This window comes from Triticum urartu, chromosome 1 (genome assembly GCF_003073215.2).
Source record: "Triticum urartu cultivar G1812 chromosome 1, Tu2.1, whole genome shotgun sequence".
In the NCBI taxonomy this organism is placed as follows: Eukaryota; Viridiplantae; Streptophyta; class Magnoliopsida; order Poales; family Poaceae; genus Triticum; species Triticum urartu.
This window is the reverse complement of record NC_053022.1, coordinates 308,890,143-308,907,167: the sequence shown is the minus strand read 5'-3', so window position 1 is coordinate 308,907,167 and position 17,025 is coordinate 308,890,143. Positions and strand designations below refer to the sequence as shown.

Below are 17,025 nucleotides of genomic sequence, written 5' to 3'. Positions count from 1 at the left end.
ACACGGGTAACATTTTTTCTATACACATTTTTAACATTTTTCAAATGCCCGATTAACATTTTTTAATGCATGTTTAACATTTTTTCTATGCACATTTTAACATTTTTAAATGCTTCATTAAAAAATTAAATACAATATTAACTTTTTTAATACATGATCAATATTTTCTGTACACCTTTAATATTTTTTAAATGCTTGATTAACATTTGTTTCAAATGCAAGATTAACACTTTTTGAATACATGGTCAACAGTTTTCTATACACCTTTATTTTTAGGTATTTTTATTAACATTTTCAAATACATTTTTTCAAATGTTTGATTAACATTTTTTAAATACATGATCAATTTTTTTCATACACGTTGTATTTTTTTTTGTATTACATGAGAAACACTTTCTCTATACACATTTAACTTTTATGTAAAGTGTTTTTAAAAATATAGTTACTTAGCACATTTGGAATTTGGAAATAATATAGAAAGCAAAAAATATGAAAAAAAAAGAAAAAATCCGAGGTTGTGGCCTGCCGCGAGCTGGGCCGGCTCATCTGGTGCTCGCCTCGGTGCGACGGTTCCCTACATCTCGCGCGAGACATAGGGGGGCCATACGAGATGAGGTTAGGTTTCCGCACTTCGTCACTCGTCAGGGACGGTACCTGTTTCTTACGGCGACGACGTCCTCTCTTCTTTACGTCACCCAGGCGAGAAAACGGAACCGTATATTTCTTCAGGAAAGGAAACAAAACGGATGTATAGTTCCTTCACCCTGTGATGGATGTCTTGAGGCGGAAGTAGAAATCGAAGAACTCTTTATTAATCCCGAGCAAATCCACCAAGAAGAAGAAGGAAAATCACCATAAACCCTCGCGTCCGAAAAACCACCCCCATTCAACCCCCGCCGCCGTGCCCGGCAAGCAGAAGCAGCCGCACGGCGTGATGGCGCCGGAGCCGGAGCCGGAGGACGGGAGGGAGCTCTACGCTCTTCTGCACCTCTCGCCGGAATCCTCCGACGAGGAAATCCGCAGGGCATACCGCCAGTTCGCGCAAATCTACCACCCCGACAAGTACCAGGACCCCCAGGTAGCCCTCCCGCCCCCTCTCTCCGTGCTGCCGATGAGATTCGATTGGTGGGACCAATTGGCTATTGTCCAGCGGTGGCTTAGGGTTGCTACGCTTAGAGCTTTTGTTGGTGGTGACATTGCCGTAGCTTGCGGTACGGTGTGTCAGGGCAAAATTTGTGTAGGAATTTGATTGTTTTGATTTTAGGTCGTTAAGCCGTTGGTTTCCACTGGTTTGATCCAGAGCGGTCGTGTGCTTGAATTACGCATTGGTTGGTTCGGACAGACATTGCTGTTGCTGTGCTATAGCTTGTAGTGATTTCTCCTTCTTCACCGAGAGACAGAGATCAAAGGGAAGGATTGGTCAATGTCTGTGGCTATATGCCAACTCCCGTGGTATGGGTTTATTCCTTCATCATGTATCAATCATATTGCATCTGAGGAGATTATTAGGAAAATTATAAGATCATAAGAGGCTGGGTAATGCCAAGTCAACTGCGCACGCCTGGGTGAATAAAACCTACATTTTGTGCTGGTCAGTCTGGAACAGGACAGATCTTCGTTTGTTATGTGGTAACAACCTGTCTTGTGTATTTTGATCGGATACTGGAGAGGTGACAACCTGTCATGGTGTAACCTCTTTCCGTAGAAACACAAGCACGAGCATCCTGCTAATTATATTTTGATCAGACCCAAAACTTATCCTGTAAATATCAGTTTGGCAAAAGAAAATGTTCTTTGGGCAGCCCCAGTGCATGTAGCTCCCGCTTGCGCAGGGTCTGGGGAAGGGTCCGACCATTTTTTGGTCTATTGTACGCAGCCTTTCCCTACATTTCTGCAAGAGGCTGTTTCCAGGACTTGAACCCGTGACCTCATGGTCACAAGGCAGCAGCTTTACCACTGCGCCAAGGCTCCCCTTCAAAAGAAAATGTTCTTTGACGAATGGAAATTAGAGAAGGGACATGCTGTTACATGTTTTTTTGTAATGCAACTTTATATTAAATTTGATAAGATTAAAATTTCTGACGACGGTAGTTAGGCTTGCACTTTTGCCATCTGCAGTTTGCTGAATAATTCATCTGCGACAGTTTTTGTTCCTGAATTCTTCTGACCTGACTAGGATCTTCTTTTGTTGTCTTCTCTGCTTGTATAGATGAAGGATGTAGCAACTGAAAACTTCCAACGGATACGTGATGCATATGAGATACTATCGGATGAGAACAAAAGACAGATCTATGATATTTATGGCATGGAAGGTTTAAATTCTGGTCTGGAACTTGGTCCCAAGTTAAATAAACCCGAAGAAATCAAACGACAGTTGGAAGAGCTGCGACGGCGTAAGGAGGAAGAGAAACTTTTCGTTCATGCTCGATCCACTGGATCAATCCTAGCTAATATCTCAGTGCCACAATATTTAGATGGTGACGGCATCATGGGAGGGTACAGAGTATTTTCCATTTTACTATGATATACCCTCTGTTCTCATATATGCGGTGCGAGGTTCCTATCATAATTTAGAAGCCATTTTCTGTTTAGTTCTTGGTTATTGCCATCTTGTAAATTCTTTAAGTTCGGTAACTTGGTAATCATAGGCTTCATCCCTTAAATTTTATTTTGTTGATATAATCATTTTGTGCCGTTTCACATTGTTTGACATGTTTGTTGGTGATGGAACATGCTTTAACTGTATATATACCTTTAGCAGACAGAAGTCCTGGCCTTTGTATATCTGAAAAGGGATTGTACAGAATGATAGACCTTTACTTGCAGAAAACTTACATTCATTCGTGATCATCATTATTACCTTTCCGTTTTATTTACTTTTCATCCAATTCCAAGTTCTTAGGCATCTTGTTTTAGAGTTAAAAATCTACTCCCTCCGTTCCTAAATATAAGTCTTTTTAGAGATTCCACTACAAACTACATACGGATGTATATAGACATATTTTAGAGTGTAGATTCACTCATTTTGCTCCGTATGTAGTCCATAATGGAATCTCTAAAAAGACATATTTAGGAACGGAGGGAGTAATAAACACAGTAACCTCTTGACGTAGATATTGTCCATCAATGCTTCTTAGAAGTCATATTAACTTCTGTATTTCTCATATTCTTCAGCATTAATGATTCAGTTTTTTGATTTCAAAATTGCTAGAATGGGAATGTCTAGTGAAATTGAGCTGCCAGTATCCAAGCAAAACACTGTGACTGTTGGTGGAAATTTGGTCGTCAATGGTATGACTGGATCTGGTGCAGCAACTGCTGTGCTGCGCCATCAGTTGTCTTCTGTGTCTTCGATAGACTTCATGGCAACAGCTGGATTACGTTCCCTTATTGGAGTACAGACATTTCGGTGAGAATTTGCCTTTTCTGTGTTTTCCTTCCCTATTTCACATCCTAATTCTTTGGTGTTTCCTGCTTCAGTCAGATTTCACCAAATTCAACAGCAACTTCTGGAATTGCTCTCTCATTGAGAGATGGATCTGTTAACCTGTCAAATGGCTGGAGTCGCCAATTATCTGAAGACACTGTTGGCAATGTATGTCCCCTTGTACTTGGTGCTCTTTCCATGTGTCCTAAACACTTTATTCGTAATATGTGACTAACATAAGCAAGTAAGTTCACTTCGGACGACAATAACAATATGAGAACCTAGCTATTCAAAAAACATGATTACAACATGTGCATGATCTGTAATGTCAACCACAGATGCTGAAGAAACGGTTTGGAGTTTGTATATGATTATATGCAAACCATTATCTCTTTAATTTCAATATATTTTCTAGTTTTGGACTTGCAGTGCAAAATTCCTCAGCCGATTAGGTTTACGCAAACTTTTAGACCATATACAGCTAATGTGTGACAGTAAATACATGAATATTATACTATCCAAAAGTTGAAATATGTCCAGTACGTGGTGTTGACTGTTCATTTACAGCTGCGCATAACCTAGAACTTGTGGCTTATGCAACCCCGTTTCCAGTCCATGCCCAGAAATCAGGTGTCAATTGTACCTTGGTGGATAGATTACAATATTGACAGAGATTACGTTTATAGAAATTTCAAGTTCCACGCAAATCCAAAATTTGCCATTATTTCGTCCTCTGGTTTACTCTCCAGTGAGGCATCTTGGCATAGTTATTCGTTTTAGTTTTATATACTATATGCTTGTGGTTATCTTCTATATCTAGATAGCTAAGTCCCACTAACATATTTCTCTCAACATGCAAGCATGCCACCTCATCACATGTAACATGCATGGAAAACGGCCCACCTCAACATGCAACCATGCATAGGAAAAAGGCCACCTCAACATGCATGATAATTTCCATTCTATTGTGCTATTTATATTTATTAAATACTTTACAACTACACAATAATCAAAACCCAGCAAATCATTTTTATTTTAGCTTTTATTGAAATATATTGCATAACATCTCCGCGCAACGTGCGTGGTATAATATAGTATAGTTTGTTACTGATACCACGTGGTTGACTGTTCATGTTGTTTCAGTTTTATGTCTGTTGTTTGGATAAGCTGATGCTGATTTTTTGCCTGTATGTTACTTCATTTTTTCCCCATCCTCCAGATACAACTTGTCCTTGGTACTGAATCAAATATATCTGTCGGATGGCACAAGAAGGATGAAAAAAGGTCTGCGGCAGGAGAAATAAAGGTAGTTCTCATTTACAAAACCAACTTAGCTGTAAATCTTATTTAGAAAACAGATTCGGTTATCTATAAGCGAACAATTGACAGATTTTTTTCAAGACGGATTTTTTTGGAAACATATACTTCCTCTGTACCATAATATATGTCGTTTTAGGAGCTCAAATTGAACTGCTAAAACGACATATATTATGGTATGGAGGGAGTAGTTGACATTCCAAGTTTCCACAACATTTATTTCTAGTTCTGAATAGTGTCATATTGTTCTGTTCCGAATAATCTACTGTGTTCGTTTTCTTTTGCACAGCTCCCCATTATATATTATTTGAGTCAACATATCCCCGTTATATATTGTGATGCACCTGCCTTTGTGGTAAAATTGTGGACCGCTGAACATGCAATATTGTCTGTTTGATTCATCTTTAATATGTCTGACCTGTGGTTGAAGGACAATATGATTTGCATATGTAGATTTAATTTGAATTGGTCTGACTGTACTGAGTTCATGAACTAATTGTGTACTTTTCTTTTCACCATTTCACCACTTGTATTAGGCAACAAATACTTGCCTTTGAAGGCTGTCTCCTGTATTAACTATATACTTCCTTTTCTACCCAGTTTGGTACTAATTCATTTGGGGCGTCTGCTCATTACACCCATCGTTTCTCCTCAAAGTCCCATGGTCGTATTGCTGGTAGAGTTGGAAGGTATATACCGCTGTGATCTTACTTCTATCTGGCCATGTAAACCTCACCGCTTTGCACTTTTTTGATAAACGGGTATACGAGTTTGTAACTTCTTTCTCTTCTCTCTTGAACTGCTTATTTGCAGCACGGCCCTTGATTTTGAAATTGGAGGAGGAAGACGGATATCAGAGTTCAGTACAGTAAGGATGCTCTATAATATAGGAATCCAGGTGAATATGCTTGCTTCTAAGGTCTCCTGTGTTGGATGTGTTCTCAGTTTGCTTCTTTATTTCTCCTTTTGCCTCTGCACTATTGCCAAAACTTTATTTATTTATCTCCTTGAGTGAAATAATAATAGAAAATACTCCCTCCGTCCCATAATATAAGAGCGTAGTGTCAAAAACGCTCTTATATTATGGGACGGAGGGAGCACAAAATAGTATCAACAACTGATTCAAGCAGTATAATGGGTAATGAAGCAAACGACTCTTGCATGTTCATTGTTTGTCCAATACAAAAACCAGAATATGGATTATTACTAGGAAATTGCAGTTGATACTACTCCCTCCGTATCAAAATATAAGACGTTTTTTGCTCTAAATCTAGACCAAAAAACGTCTTATATTTTGATACAGAGGGAGTATTTGATAACATGCAGCAACCAGGCATTCATGATCATGTAATCTTGGCTACTTTTCTTCTCATGGAACAGTTTCACTAGTTTGTGTACGATTCGTGTTGCATGTTATTACACAGCCAGTTATATTAATATTCATTATTTGCTCTGAGATGCAGGGTGTCACTTGGAAATTTGAGTTGAATCGTGCTGGGCAAAAGTTAGTTATCCCAGTAAGTTGAGCTATTACACTTCTGAATCCTGCCTGTTTTTTATCTGATAGTATAGATGCACATGTAGCATAAATTTTATGGAACTACTCCCTTCGTTCCTAAATGGTAAGCCTTTTTAGATATTCCAATACGGACTACATACGAAGCAAAATGAGTGAATCTACACTCGAAAATACGTCTATATATATCCGCATGTAATCTCTACTCCTATAAAAGACTCAGTTGGTGATGATGGCGTGTCTGCCATCCGTCATTTCTGACCACTAGATCTGCATCTAACGACTGTGAGGTAAGTTGTGGCCTTTTTGCAAGAATAGCCCACTCCTCTGCTCCAATTTGCAGAAAACCCCTTAGTATCTTGAAACCAACCACATCCCTCTCTCACCTCATCAAAACAGCCCGAGGAGTATATTTTGAGTGAAACATAATATATTTTTTAGTGATATATGTATATCAAAACTAGAGTGTTTTCTTTCAAGTTTGTGAACATGTATTCTACTTTGGATCCGTTGCAACGCACAGGCACATTGCTAGTTTGTACTGAAATATCTAAAAAGGCTTATATTTAGGAACAGAGGGAGTATAAGGCAACTCATTTACTTGCAGTTATGGATCCCTGTAACACAGTGGGGTAGATCGTAAACTTGTTGGATTTCACTGAATTCTTCAGTAACTGTGCAGGTCTTGCTTTCAACTGACTTCAATGCGTTATTCGTCACCGGTGCATTTGCTATTCCTTCAACTCTATATTTTCTACTTCAGGTTCTAATATTCCTGACCTACTTGCATTCTTACCCTGGCAGAAATGTGTGAACTGATAGTTGCATGCAGATAAGGCAGCTCACTTTTGTTACCTTTGCTGCATCTGTAATGTGGTTACTAAAGCCAAGCCGTGGTGTCTTATTGTTTGACAGACATATGTTGTGAAACCTTATTATCTAAGGCGAGAAAAGCAGAAGACACTTGAAAAAATGGATAGCTTGTCTACACAGGTAGAATCAGCGTTTGTGTTCTTGCTTATGTACCAGCTTATGTACTTCATCACATAAAAGGCAAATTGGTTAACTTTTGTGTTTGAATCATCACATATTTGTGTTTAAGGAAATAGTCATCTATATTTGGTTGTTACTCCCTCTGTAAACTAATATAAGAGCGTTTAGATCACTATTTTAGTATTCTAAACGCTCTTATATTAGTTTACGGAGGGAGTACATGTTATTTCAGTTTGTGAAGGCTCTATATGGCACAAATAACTTGGGTTAGCCCATTTGGCAAGATGCATAGTTGTGACTATCCATTTACTTCTCCTTAACATAATTTATTAGTATGTTAGATAATAAATCGGATTGTTGTTTCTCAGTTTCTGCTACTTGCGGCATTTAGCTTATACCCCTCGACTGCATTAGTGCCAGTGTTTTTCTTGTTGAAATTTCATATTTTTTTAATGATATGAACTCATCTAGTGATTGAAGGCGTATTTTCCTGTGTCATGTATACATGCTGAAGACATCTTTCTCTGTATAGCTAACAGAGGCTAGACAAGCAGCTAAGAAGTCACAAAGATTGCTGGAACCCGTCTCTAATCGCAAGAGGAATAAACAGCAGGAGAGTGATGGTTTGGTAATCACAAAAGCTCTGTATGGCAATCATAAAAAGGTCAAAGAGAGTAGTCAATTGAGTGAGATAGATGATAATGTGGCTTCACAAGTATTAGATGTGACGATCCCACTCAACTTCCTCGTGACCGAGGCAGGTCAGCTCAAGGTATGTTCCAATCATATTGTTTATAAGTTAAGTTATTTATGTGAACTATAAACCTAGCACTTGACAAGATGAAGAACCGTGAGTTTATCTTTATTGTTGTACTTGCTCTTCTGGTTTGTGTTTCTGTTAGAAGGCCAATAATAGCAGTATGGTACTTGTGGATTGCAACTTGCAAATGGAGGCTGTCATAAAATTATCATATATTTCTTAAAACAATCCATGCATTCGAAATTTATCTTTTGTAAATCTCTGTTCTTTTTTTACTACCTTCGGTTTCTCGTTTCAGCATGTTAGGCTAGCAATTCCTCTTTGGACTGTAGATGCTCCAGGAAGAGGGTTTGATTAAGTTCTCCTGGGTCTGTTAGAGCACTACTGTACTAGGTCGCTTATTGCATAAACATGCTCTAATATTGAAGGTATAAAACAATCGAGGAATAACTTTATATATTTATAAGTTTTGCCTCCTAAATACATGTGCATGAATTTAAGGAAACCAAAATTGGTCTCCATATTATATATGCGACTAATCATTTCTCAGATACCCGCGTTCAATGCAGTTGTCAGAACAAGTCAGCTTCAGTCCCCATTACTGTTAATGAATGAGATCATGAATATATCTGCTGCATGACCTATTAGTAGCTAGCATCTTGAAGTCATATTCTCTCCTTTCAAGGCCCCTGCTGTTTCATGGTTCAGTTTAGCCAGCAATTAGGCCAATAAAATGTGGGTTTATGTGTCACGACTCACAATGTGAATCCAACGGCATCAGTTTTGTATCGCATAGCCCACGCTTCATTGGTCTAATTGTTGGTCAAACTTAAATCTTTAATTGCACGGGCGCCTTACATAAAAAAGAGAGGGGAAATTACATAAAAAATATGGCTAAAGATCTAGTGCATGTTACTTTTGCTCCGGTGCTAGGTTACATTTCATTATTTTTTACATCTCCAGATTGGCTGTGGTGCATTGCACTCTTCTTTAAGATTAAGTAGGTTAAACCATTTGGCACATGTATCTGGTTATCCGACTGAATGTCCTCTTTCTGCTGCCTACAGCTTCATGAGGGGATAAAGAAGTCCGGAATAATGGGCTTCTATGATCCTTGCCCTGGAGATCCGAAGCTACTGCTCGTCGAATACATATTTCATGGTCGGCAATACAAGGTTAGATGATTATTACCATCCATATTACGCACAACTGTTTGCATGTCTGTATTGTGCCTTTGTCAATAACACAAAAATTGTTGAAATTTTCCTTTGATTGCAGGTAATGGCAGATGATTACGGTGCACTGTCGATACCACAAGACATTCATGAGATTTGACCCGAGGCAATTGGTCCAAATCAGCGTTTGAACACTTTCGAGTCGCACTGTAACCATCATAGTTTTCGTGTGCTGATACGCTCTTTCTGGTTCTGGGTATCATTTCTGTACGTGAGCCCCTTTTTGTTGTATACTACTACATGAGTGGGCTTGTGCCACCTAGATGAGTAATAGAGGGCATGCCCCAAGAATAAGATGAGCCAATAATAGGTTTACAGCATTTAGCTCGGTTGGCGGAAGCATATCTCCCGTTGATGTTTGGTTGTTGATTTGCGAAGATTCAGCTTTGTTTCCTTGCTGCACGCACATGCATCTGTCTGCTTGTGTGCGACAGTGTGATGCTTTGTTCTGCCTTGTTCCAGTATTTGCTTCACCTGCTGTGTTTGGTCTAGCATTATGTAGTCTTAGCAATCATCCTTTTTCGTTTGGGCCATATGTCGTCTCCTTGTTTCATTAGTGCTGGCCTGCCTGTATCTGTTCAAACGCGATGGCTTCAAAAACTGAGCTCAGCTGCAGACAAATCGTTTGCATGCGAATCATCATCTCAAAATATTTTTTGCTGGCACTGGCAGGCAGGTACGCAAATCCATCATCTGATACCGCATCATAAACTAAGAAGCATAGACACCAAACGCCAATCGCAATCAATAACTCCCTGCACCGAAGCAAATAACATGGTTGGTTCAGGTGAGGGGAGGATTAGAGCATCTCTTTTGCTGGAGCTGCGCCCCTGTCTTTGCCATGTTCCCTAGACCGGCGAACACATCGTCCTGTGCCTATACTGCATGGCAGGTTGACGGTGGATTCTCCGGCTGCTCGGTGGATCGCATTTGCGTTAACTTGCTGCCGACCAAGACCGACCTGACCGCGTGCGTGGTTTCTTTAGGGAGATTCTCCACTGCTTTAGATTTGGACCAGCTCAAGACTTGGGATCTAAGGTACTTAGTCATGCAGCCTAAAAAAGGCAGGGTAACTAAAACACCACTTAGAGCATATTGTCATGTCATTTAAAGTCAGTCACTTTTAGCTACTCTCTCCGTTTCTAAATATAAGCCATTTTAGAGATTTCAATGAGGGACTACATATGGAGCAAAATGAGTGAATCTACATTGTAAAATATGTCTACATACATTCGTATGTAGTTTCTATTGAAATCTTTAAAAAAACTTATATTTAGAAATGGAGGAAGTATAAGATTTAGGGCCTATAAGAGTAGTTTTTTTTTTCTCACATTCTTTTCATCTCTTTCTTCATGTTTACTGTATTTGTTTAGGAGCATGCACATAGAGTGACTCTTCTATGAGAGTCCACTTTCTTTATTTTCTCATGCCTCTCTTCTTCATATAAGCAAGAATTACAATATAATATCCCCGCAAAAGAAAATTACAGTATAATAAGCAGACTATAAACCCACTGTTGTAGTTGCTCTTAGCAATACAGAAAGCATTAGCGGGGTGAAACAGCTTTGTGTGAGTAAAGGTGTCTAACACGTGTGCTCTTTTCGTTTGACATGACGCTGGATGCGGATCTAGATCCTTGGTACTGGTACGGACCCTTTCCCTTGATTCGAGACAGTGCATGCTTTGTCGGTCGGCGATCCATTCTCAAGTGATGGCTCCAACTTTATTCCGTGCGCTGGGGTTAAAGTGGAACCTGTAGAGAGAGAAATTGAATTAAATCCCGCGAGTCGGGTTTGGCTCGATTACTCTAGAAATCCAAGCACAACCACGAGCCACAGGGAGAGGAGAGCGCTCGCTCGCTCGCTCGCTCGTGTACGTACGTGCTCTCTAGTCTAGCTAGAAAAGTTGAGAGGTAAATGAAGGAAGCCGAGCAAAGCGGAATAATAATGTTTGCACGTACGTAGATACTGTAGGTAGGGCAGGCGCCCCGCACTCGGGCACCAAACGCGTATTCTGACTCGGAACAGTGTTAGCAGTATACTAGTAGTCGTGTAGCCTAGCTACTAGCTGGCCGGTTGGCATCCAGCTGGGCGTGGCCAGCCGTCCTCTCCTCGCTCCACCAAACAAGGAGATGCCGCCGCGCGCTTTCGGCAAGGGTCAATGTTAGTGCCGGCTGCTGACTGCCGGCCCAACTGGAAACAGCGGCACTGCACGGCTCCAAACTGTATGCGCAGTGCACGCTCAAATACATGAATTTCAGGGAGCCGGATCCTCTAACTTAGAAAAGCAAAGTCATGATGCTACAATGCAATCCTAGTGTAAAATAAAGAAGGAATGTTAGAGGCGTTTATTATTTACTATTGATATTTATTGTAGACATAAATAATCTATAATTAATTTTATTTCATCATCGAATTATTTGTATGTAATGATTATAAATGTACACATTAAATCCGTAATTTGTAAATTAATTTAAATAATTTTAGCCTTAATCATATGGATTGAAAGAGAAAAAGTTAGGATATTGTAGCTTCTCTAACTTTTCTTCTTAATGTTAGAGGATCCAGTTTCGAATTTCAGAGGGATGCAAGGAATAGCAAAATGCACGAAAAGTAGTACCAGCAACAATACTCTTATACTCACCTGAATGAAAGTAAAACGCGGGATAAGAAAAACATATGCTAGGTAGAAAGCGAGTGGGAAACAAGAAGGAAGCTTGTATGAAACTGGAGCTGAGAATGCCCATAACGAATGGAACAGTGTCGTACTCGTAGCATCAAGAGCATCGCTTCATAATCGTACGCAGCCTGCCTAGCTAGTACAGAGCCAACTACTCGGAGTTAAGGCCAAAGACACGTCGTCCTTCCACAGCACAGCAGCACCCGTCCCTCCCCGGAGACAATCTCCCCCGATCCCAACCTCCTCCTCCCCCCCTTCCTCTCTCCAGTCTCATGTGCGCCAACCATGGTCAGCAACTCAGCATCCAGCTCACTCCCAGCCTCCAGCTCGGCTCACGGCCTATATATTCACTCACCCGCACCCACTCTCCACTAACCCTCTTCTGCTCTGCTCTGCTCCTCACATCTCCAGCTCACACAACTCCGGACCGCCCACACACAGAGTCAGTGAGAGCTGCAATGGCGAGGTGCGCCTTCTTGTCCCAGCCGAGGCTGGTGCTACTTCTGGCGGTTCTTGCCGATGTGGTCGCCATGGCGATGGCCAGGCCGCTGCTGGGCGCCACCGCGGACGCGCCGACGCCGTTGCCGGCGGAGGGGCCGGACGGCGTGGCGCGGCCTGCCGGCGGGAGGCACGACCGGTCCATCGCCGGCGCCGAGGTGATCCTCGCCGGGTTCGCCGCGGCCGTCATGGCCGTCATCTTCCTCTACATCCGGGTCACCAGGAAGAGCAACGACAGGGCAGCAGCCGGAATGGCGGTGAAGGCTTAGAAGAGGAGCTCAGACGGTACTGTCTCTTTCTGTTTTGGGTTCTTGGGGTTCAGAGAGACTTGTAAAGAAGATGAGATGAGATGGTCGGTAGAGTTTTAGTTAGAGTGAGCGCTCCATGTGTGTGTGTGTGTGCGTGTGTGTGTCTCACCGTGGTAATTAAACTGGAAATCTGTAGTTTGTCATGTACATGTATGCGTGGAGAACTTGGGATTTGAGAATGAGATTTAGGGAAAACAACGAAACATCGGCTGAGCTAGCACGGTTCTTAAAAATCTCAAATCGTGTATCCGTGCTCTGTTTTTATCTTGTGTCAGAATCTTAAGCCTGCAAGAAGAACAGCCAATGCTTGTCCTTACAGTAATTCTTCCAATGTTTGTCTGCCGTTAATCTTTGAATCTAAGAGCGCCTCGCCATGACTTTATGTTTGTTTAGAGCAACTATAGTACATCACCGTATTGGCTCGATCACCTTAATAACCGCCAGATTTTTGTCCAAAATGACACCCTAGTAGAGTCATCATTCCACCCTCGATCACCATAATTTTTAGAGCACCTTCAAATCGAGCACGCGAGCCTTCGTATTTGGAGGTTGGGTGAGGCATGTAGTGTACCTTCCTGTCATACGTGTTTTGGTGATGCTTCCGCATGACCGAACATCCGTTTCATCGAATTGCCGACGACATGAACGCCAGTAAACCTTTCTTTCAACAACAGAGAAATGGCCCCGGCCTTTTGGGTTTTCCCTCTTTTCATAAGGTGACCGCATAACTTCAGACGCTTGCATATGGCTCTCCCGCAGATTCATGGGATGACACCCTTAGAATGGCCGAAATATAATCATCAAGTGCATCAAAGTGTTCAATAAAACTGTTGTGCGTGTTTATGGACCGTAGTATCCGTGAGCACCCAATGCCGAGGACACGGCCATGCTTCTAGAGATGCATGAAGTAAAAAAGATGTCCTAAGATGTTAGGAAGTGTCGATTGTATGCACTGGAAGTGAAAGAATTGCCTTCCATCTTGGAATGACCAATTCACCGGGCATTCCAAGGATCCGACCATAATTTTGGAAGTTCTTGCCTCCAAAGATCAGTGGATCTGACATTGCTATTTTAGGTTGACTGGATCTCACAATGACATCAATGTTTTAAAGTGATCCCATCTGTTTGCAAGGCAAGCTGATGGTACTTGTCCACCTTGCAGCTTCACGGTGAATGGCCATCGGTATGACCAAGGCTAATTTTGAGCAGATGGCATATATTCATCATGGTCAACATTTGTGAAGGCAACTTTCAAGCCCGAGAGCAGAAGCATAAGCATTTTGCGAAGGCACAAGAAGCTCAGAGGGAGGACATTAAGAGGGCACTTGGAGTGCTACAAGCAAGGTTTGCAATTGTCCGGGGGCCTACTTATTTCTAGACAAGGATCTATTGGAAAACATCATGAATTGTTGTGTGATCCTACACAACATGACCATAAAGGATGAGAGGGCCATGTCAGGTTGTCGGAGTCTAAGATCCTGACATTAGGTTGTGTGCAACAACCCTTAGAGAGTTCGTCCAGGCACTGAACACACTATGTTCCTAGGTCATCGATCATCGGAGAGAGGGAGACAAAAAATAGAGCACACTGAAGCTACCCAAGTTCAGGCCACCATCGAGGTGTAACACTCTATTCTTGCTTTAGGATGTTATTGCAGTAGTGTTCTCGACGAACTGGCTACAATGTGTGTGATCAGTTGTGAACGAGTCCCTTTGCCAGGCCGTGGTCCTCCCTTATTTAGACTGCTTTGGTTCTTCCCTCTTTTGCCCTAGAGGTTTGCCATTAGTTCAGCATAAACAAAAGGTAAGGCATGGTCCGCCGTACTGGCCTGACATGACCGGATGTGGCACGCATGTCCATATCGGGCAGGCAGCTGCCGGACGATGCCCTGTAGCCGCGCGTCGGGTAGGTGAATCTTTAGTGGCCACTGTTAATGACCGCAGGGAGTGGCACGCATCGCCGAAGCTCATGATGAGGAGGATGGGCTTGTCGCATCCCATCCCAGCTGCCGACGACAATTGTAGAGGCGAGATGGGGTGCATTTAATGCTTTTGATTCACAAATTCCCTTCCTTCTTCGAGGAGGAAACAGAAGGCGCGGTGCCTCCCGGGCGGACCTGGGAAGCGCCCTATCGGGGTTGGGCGTCCCGTGAATTACCTAGCTCAGCCTCTTGGTTGTCTTCCATTAAAGGAGTGACATGTTGCCAACCCTTTAATCGGGTGGCCTCATGTGGCGTTGCTTGCCGGGCGCCATGGTCAAGGCCGAGGCCCGCCGGCCTAGGGTACCCTGGTTCCCATTGGGCCAAAAGTAGCCCCTGGGCCTATGCCCTTCCTGTGCCTGTCGTAGGGCGCGAGCAAGGGGACGGGCCTAGGAAAGGCCGGGGCTTGAGCGTGGCAGTTGGCTCTGGTAGGTGGGAATTCGTACCCATACTCCTTCCCCAGCCGTGTTTATTGCGGTCTCAAGCTAAGTCACAGAAAGGGAATGCCTCCTCAATTATCATGTCATGTCAGATGTACGTCCTCGAGGGATGGTGAGAGTGGGGCGCCACACCTTGACTGGCGGGCGGTTGCTGCTCCGCTTGTCTTTGTTATAAAGAGGGGAAGGGCGGCGGTACATCCCCTTCGTCCCATCGTCTTCTTCCTCTCACACTTTATGCTTCATCGCTGGCACCCACGCTCCCCAGCAGCCTCCCACCGCTCGAGAGTATTTCTTTCCAGCCCCCATGGCGCCGCGCAAGAAGCCCGACACAGACAAATAGAGGGAAAAAAGAGAGTGGCTCCAGCGGAACCACCGCAGGTCTTATACCCGCCGGAGATTTGCTGAGGATTTCGACCAGTTCTGGCTCTTGGTCGGCGGCAAGAGGAACGAGTGGATCCCGACAAAGCTTTAGGTGGTGGGCAACCCGGAAAATGATGCCACCGTGCCCCCATCTTTCTTCACTTCCTTATCGCCGGCCTGGTCCCCCCATTCTCGGATTTCTTTCTTGCTATTTTGGCGAATTACTGGGTGCATATGCTCCATTTGCACCCTAATGTGGTCCTCACTATTTCCATCCTCGCTCTTCTTTGTTGGGCATTTGTCGGGGTAATGCCGTTGCTAGACCTTTTCCGCCATTTCTTCGCCAAGCGCCCGATCCTCGTGGACCAGATGTCCAGCTGTGTATGCTTCCGTTTTGCGGCCGAAGGAAAAGATGGAAACTTCATCCCCTTAGGGCTTTACACACACGTGAAGGAGTGGCGCCGGAGGTGGTTTCTCGTCGAAACCCTGTGGGTGAACCCGCTTCTTCAGGATCCCGATGCCCTGGCGGAGAGACACACCGGATGGGCGAGCTATCGCATTAAGACCGCCACATTCGTCCCGATGCTCCAGTGCTGTAAATATGCCCTAGAGGCAATAATATTTATATTATTATATTTCCATATTCATAATTAAGAGTTTATATTTCATTCATAATTAAGAGTTTATATTTCATGTTATAACTTCTAAGATCCTGGAATATGCGATTCAATGGAAAACTCATACGCACGTGTGGAACGATAAACGGTTAAATAAAAAGGTTCCTAGTCTTGCCTCTGGGACTAGCTCAAGTGTTGTTGGTGGTCATGTTTTTCGGATCTTAGGATATCCTTAAGTGTAATGATAGTCCTAAAACAACATTGAGATTATGACATTGGAAGAACGGTCATATTGAATCAACCCAAACTTTTTTATTGTGACTTGGATTAATATCATTTGTATTCAGTTGTAATAACACGGAATGTTAAAATGTGACCTTGCTCCTTAGACCATGAGAGTATTGTGGTCACTTCTTACCGTACGATGGGCTTTGGGGTTGCTCAAACGTCACCTGTAACATGGTGATCATAACGACAACTTACAGGTTCATCAGAAAGTTTGATAAGTGGCCTGATAGCTCAAGAGTGGGATTTGCTTCTCCGACGATAGAGATATATTTTTAGGTCCCTCTCAGTGTGACGGCATCAATCATCATCTGGCCAGACACAGCTGACTTCGTCACAAGGATGCCAGAACACAATAACGAGAAAGAAGAACAAAACTGGCAACACGGATTTCGGTATAGTGAGCATGGTGATGAATCAGGAGGATACCGATGCATCCCGGGTTTTGTGAAGTATCATGAAGCAAAGGGAACATCACATGATAACCAAAGGTTTGCTAGAATATCATTCTTGTGCTCATAGGGATCGATATGGACTTCCACGGTCCCGCTGTCGGTCATTGAACGAACGGTTTCGATCATGTCTATGAGTTACCGAACCTACAGGGTCAC

General features: G+C 42.7%; 2 protein-coding genes across 2 annotated transcripts; both read left to right on the top strand.

The window, feature by feature from the left end:
- The first annotated feature begins 713 nt into the window (after positions 1-713).
- On the top strand, positions 714-9,721 carry LOC125509359 (chaperone protein dnaJ 13). The gene is made up of 13 exons (XM_048674327.1): positions 714-1,078; positions 2,210-2,496; positions 3,212-3,409; positions 3,481-3,595; positions 4,647-4,733; positions 5,345-5,433; positions 5,558-5,642; positions 6,208-6,261; positions 6,943-7,023; positions 7,176-7,253; positions 7,786-8,025; positions 9,081-9,188; positions 9,292-9,721. The coding sequence occupies exons 1-13, from the start codon at positions 935-937 to the stop codon at positions 9,346-9,348; spliced, it is 1,623 nt and encodes a 540-aa protein (XP_048530284.1). The 5' UTR covers positions 714-934; the 3' UTR covers positions 9,349-9,721.
- A 2,426-nt stretch (positions 9,722-12,147) lies between these two features.
- LOC125532864 lies at positions 12,148-12,971 on the top strand. The gene has a single exon (XM_048696750.1). It carries the CDS (start codon positions 12,200-12,202, stop codon positions 12,692-12,694), a length of 495 nt encoding a protein of 164 aa, XP_048552707.1. The 5' UTR covers positions 12,148-12,199; the 3' UTR covers positions 12,695-12,971.
- Positions 12,972-17,025: the final 4,054 nt, after the last annotated feature.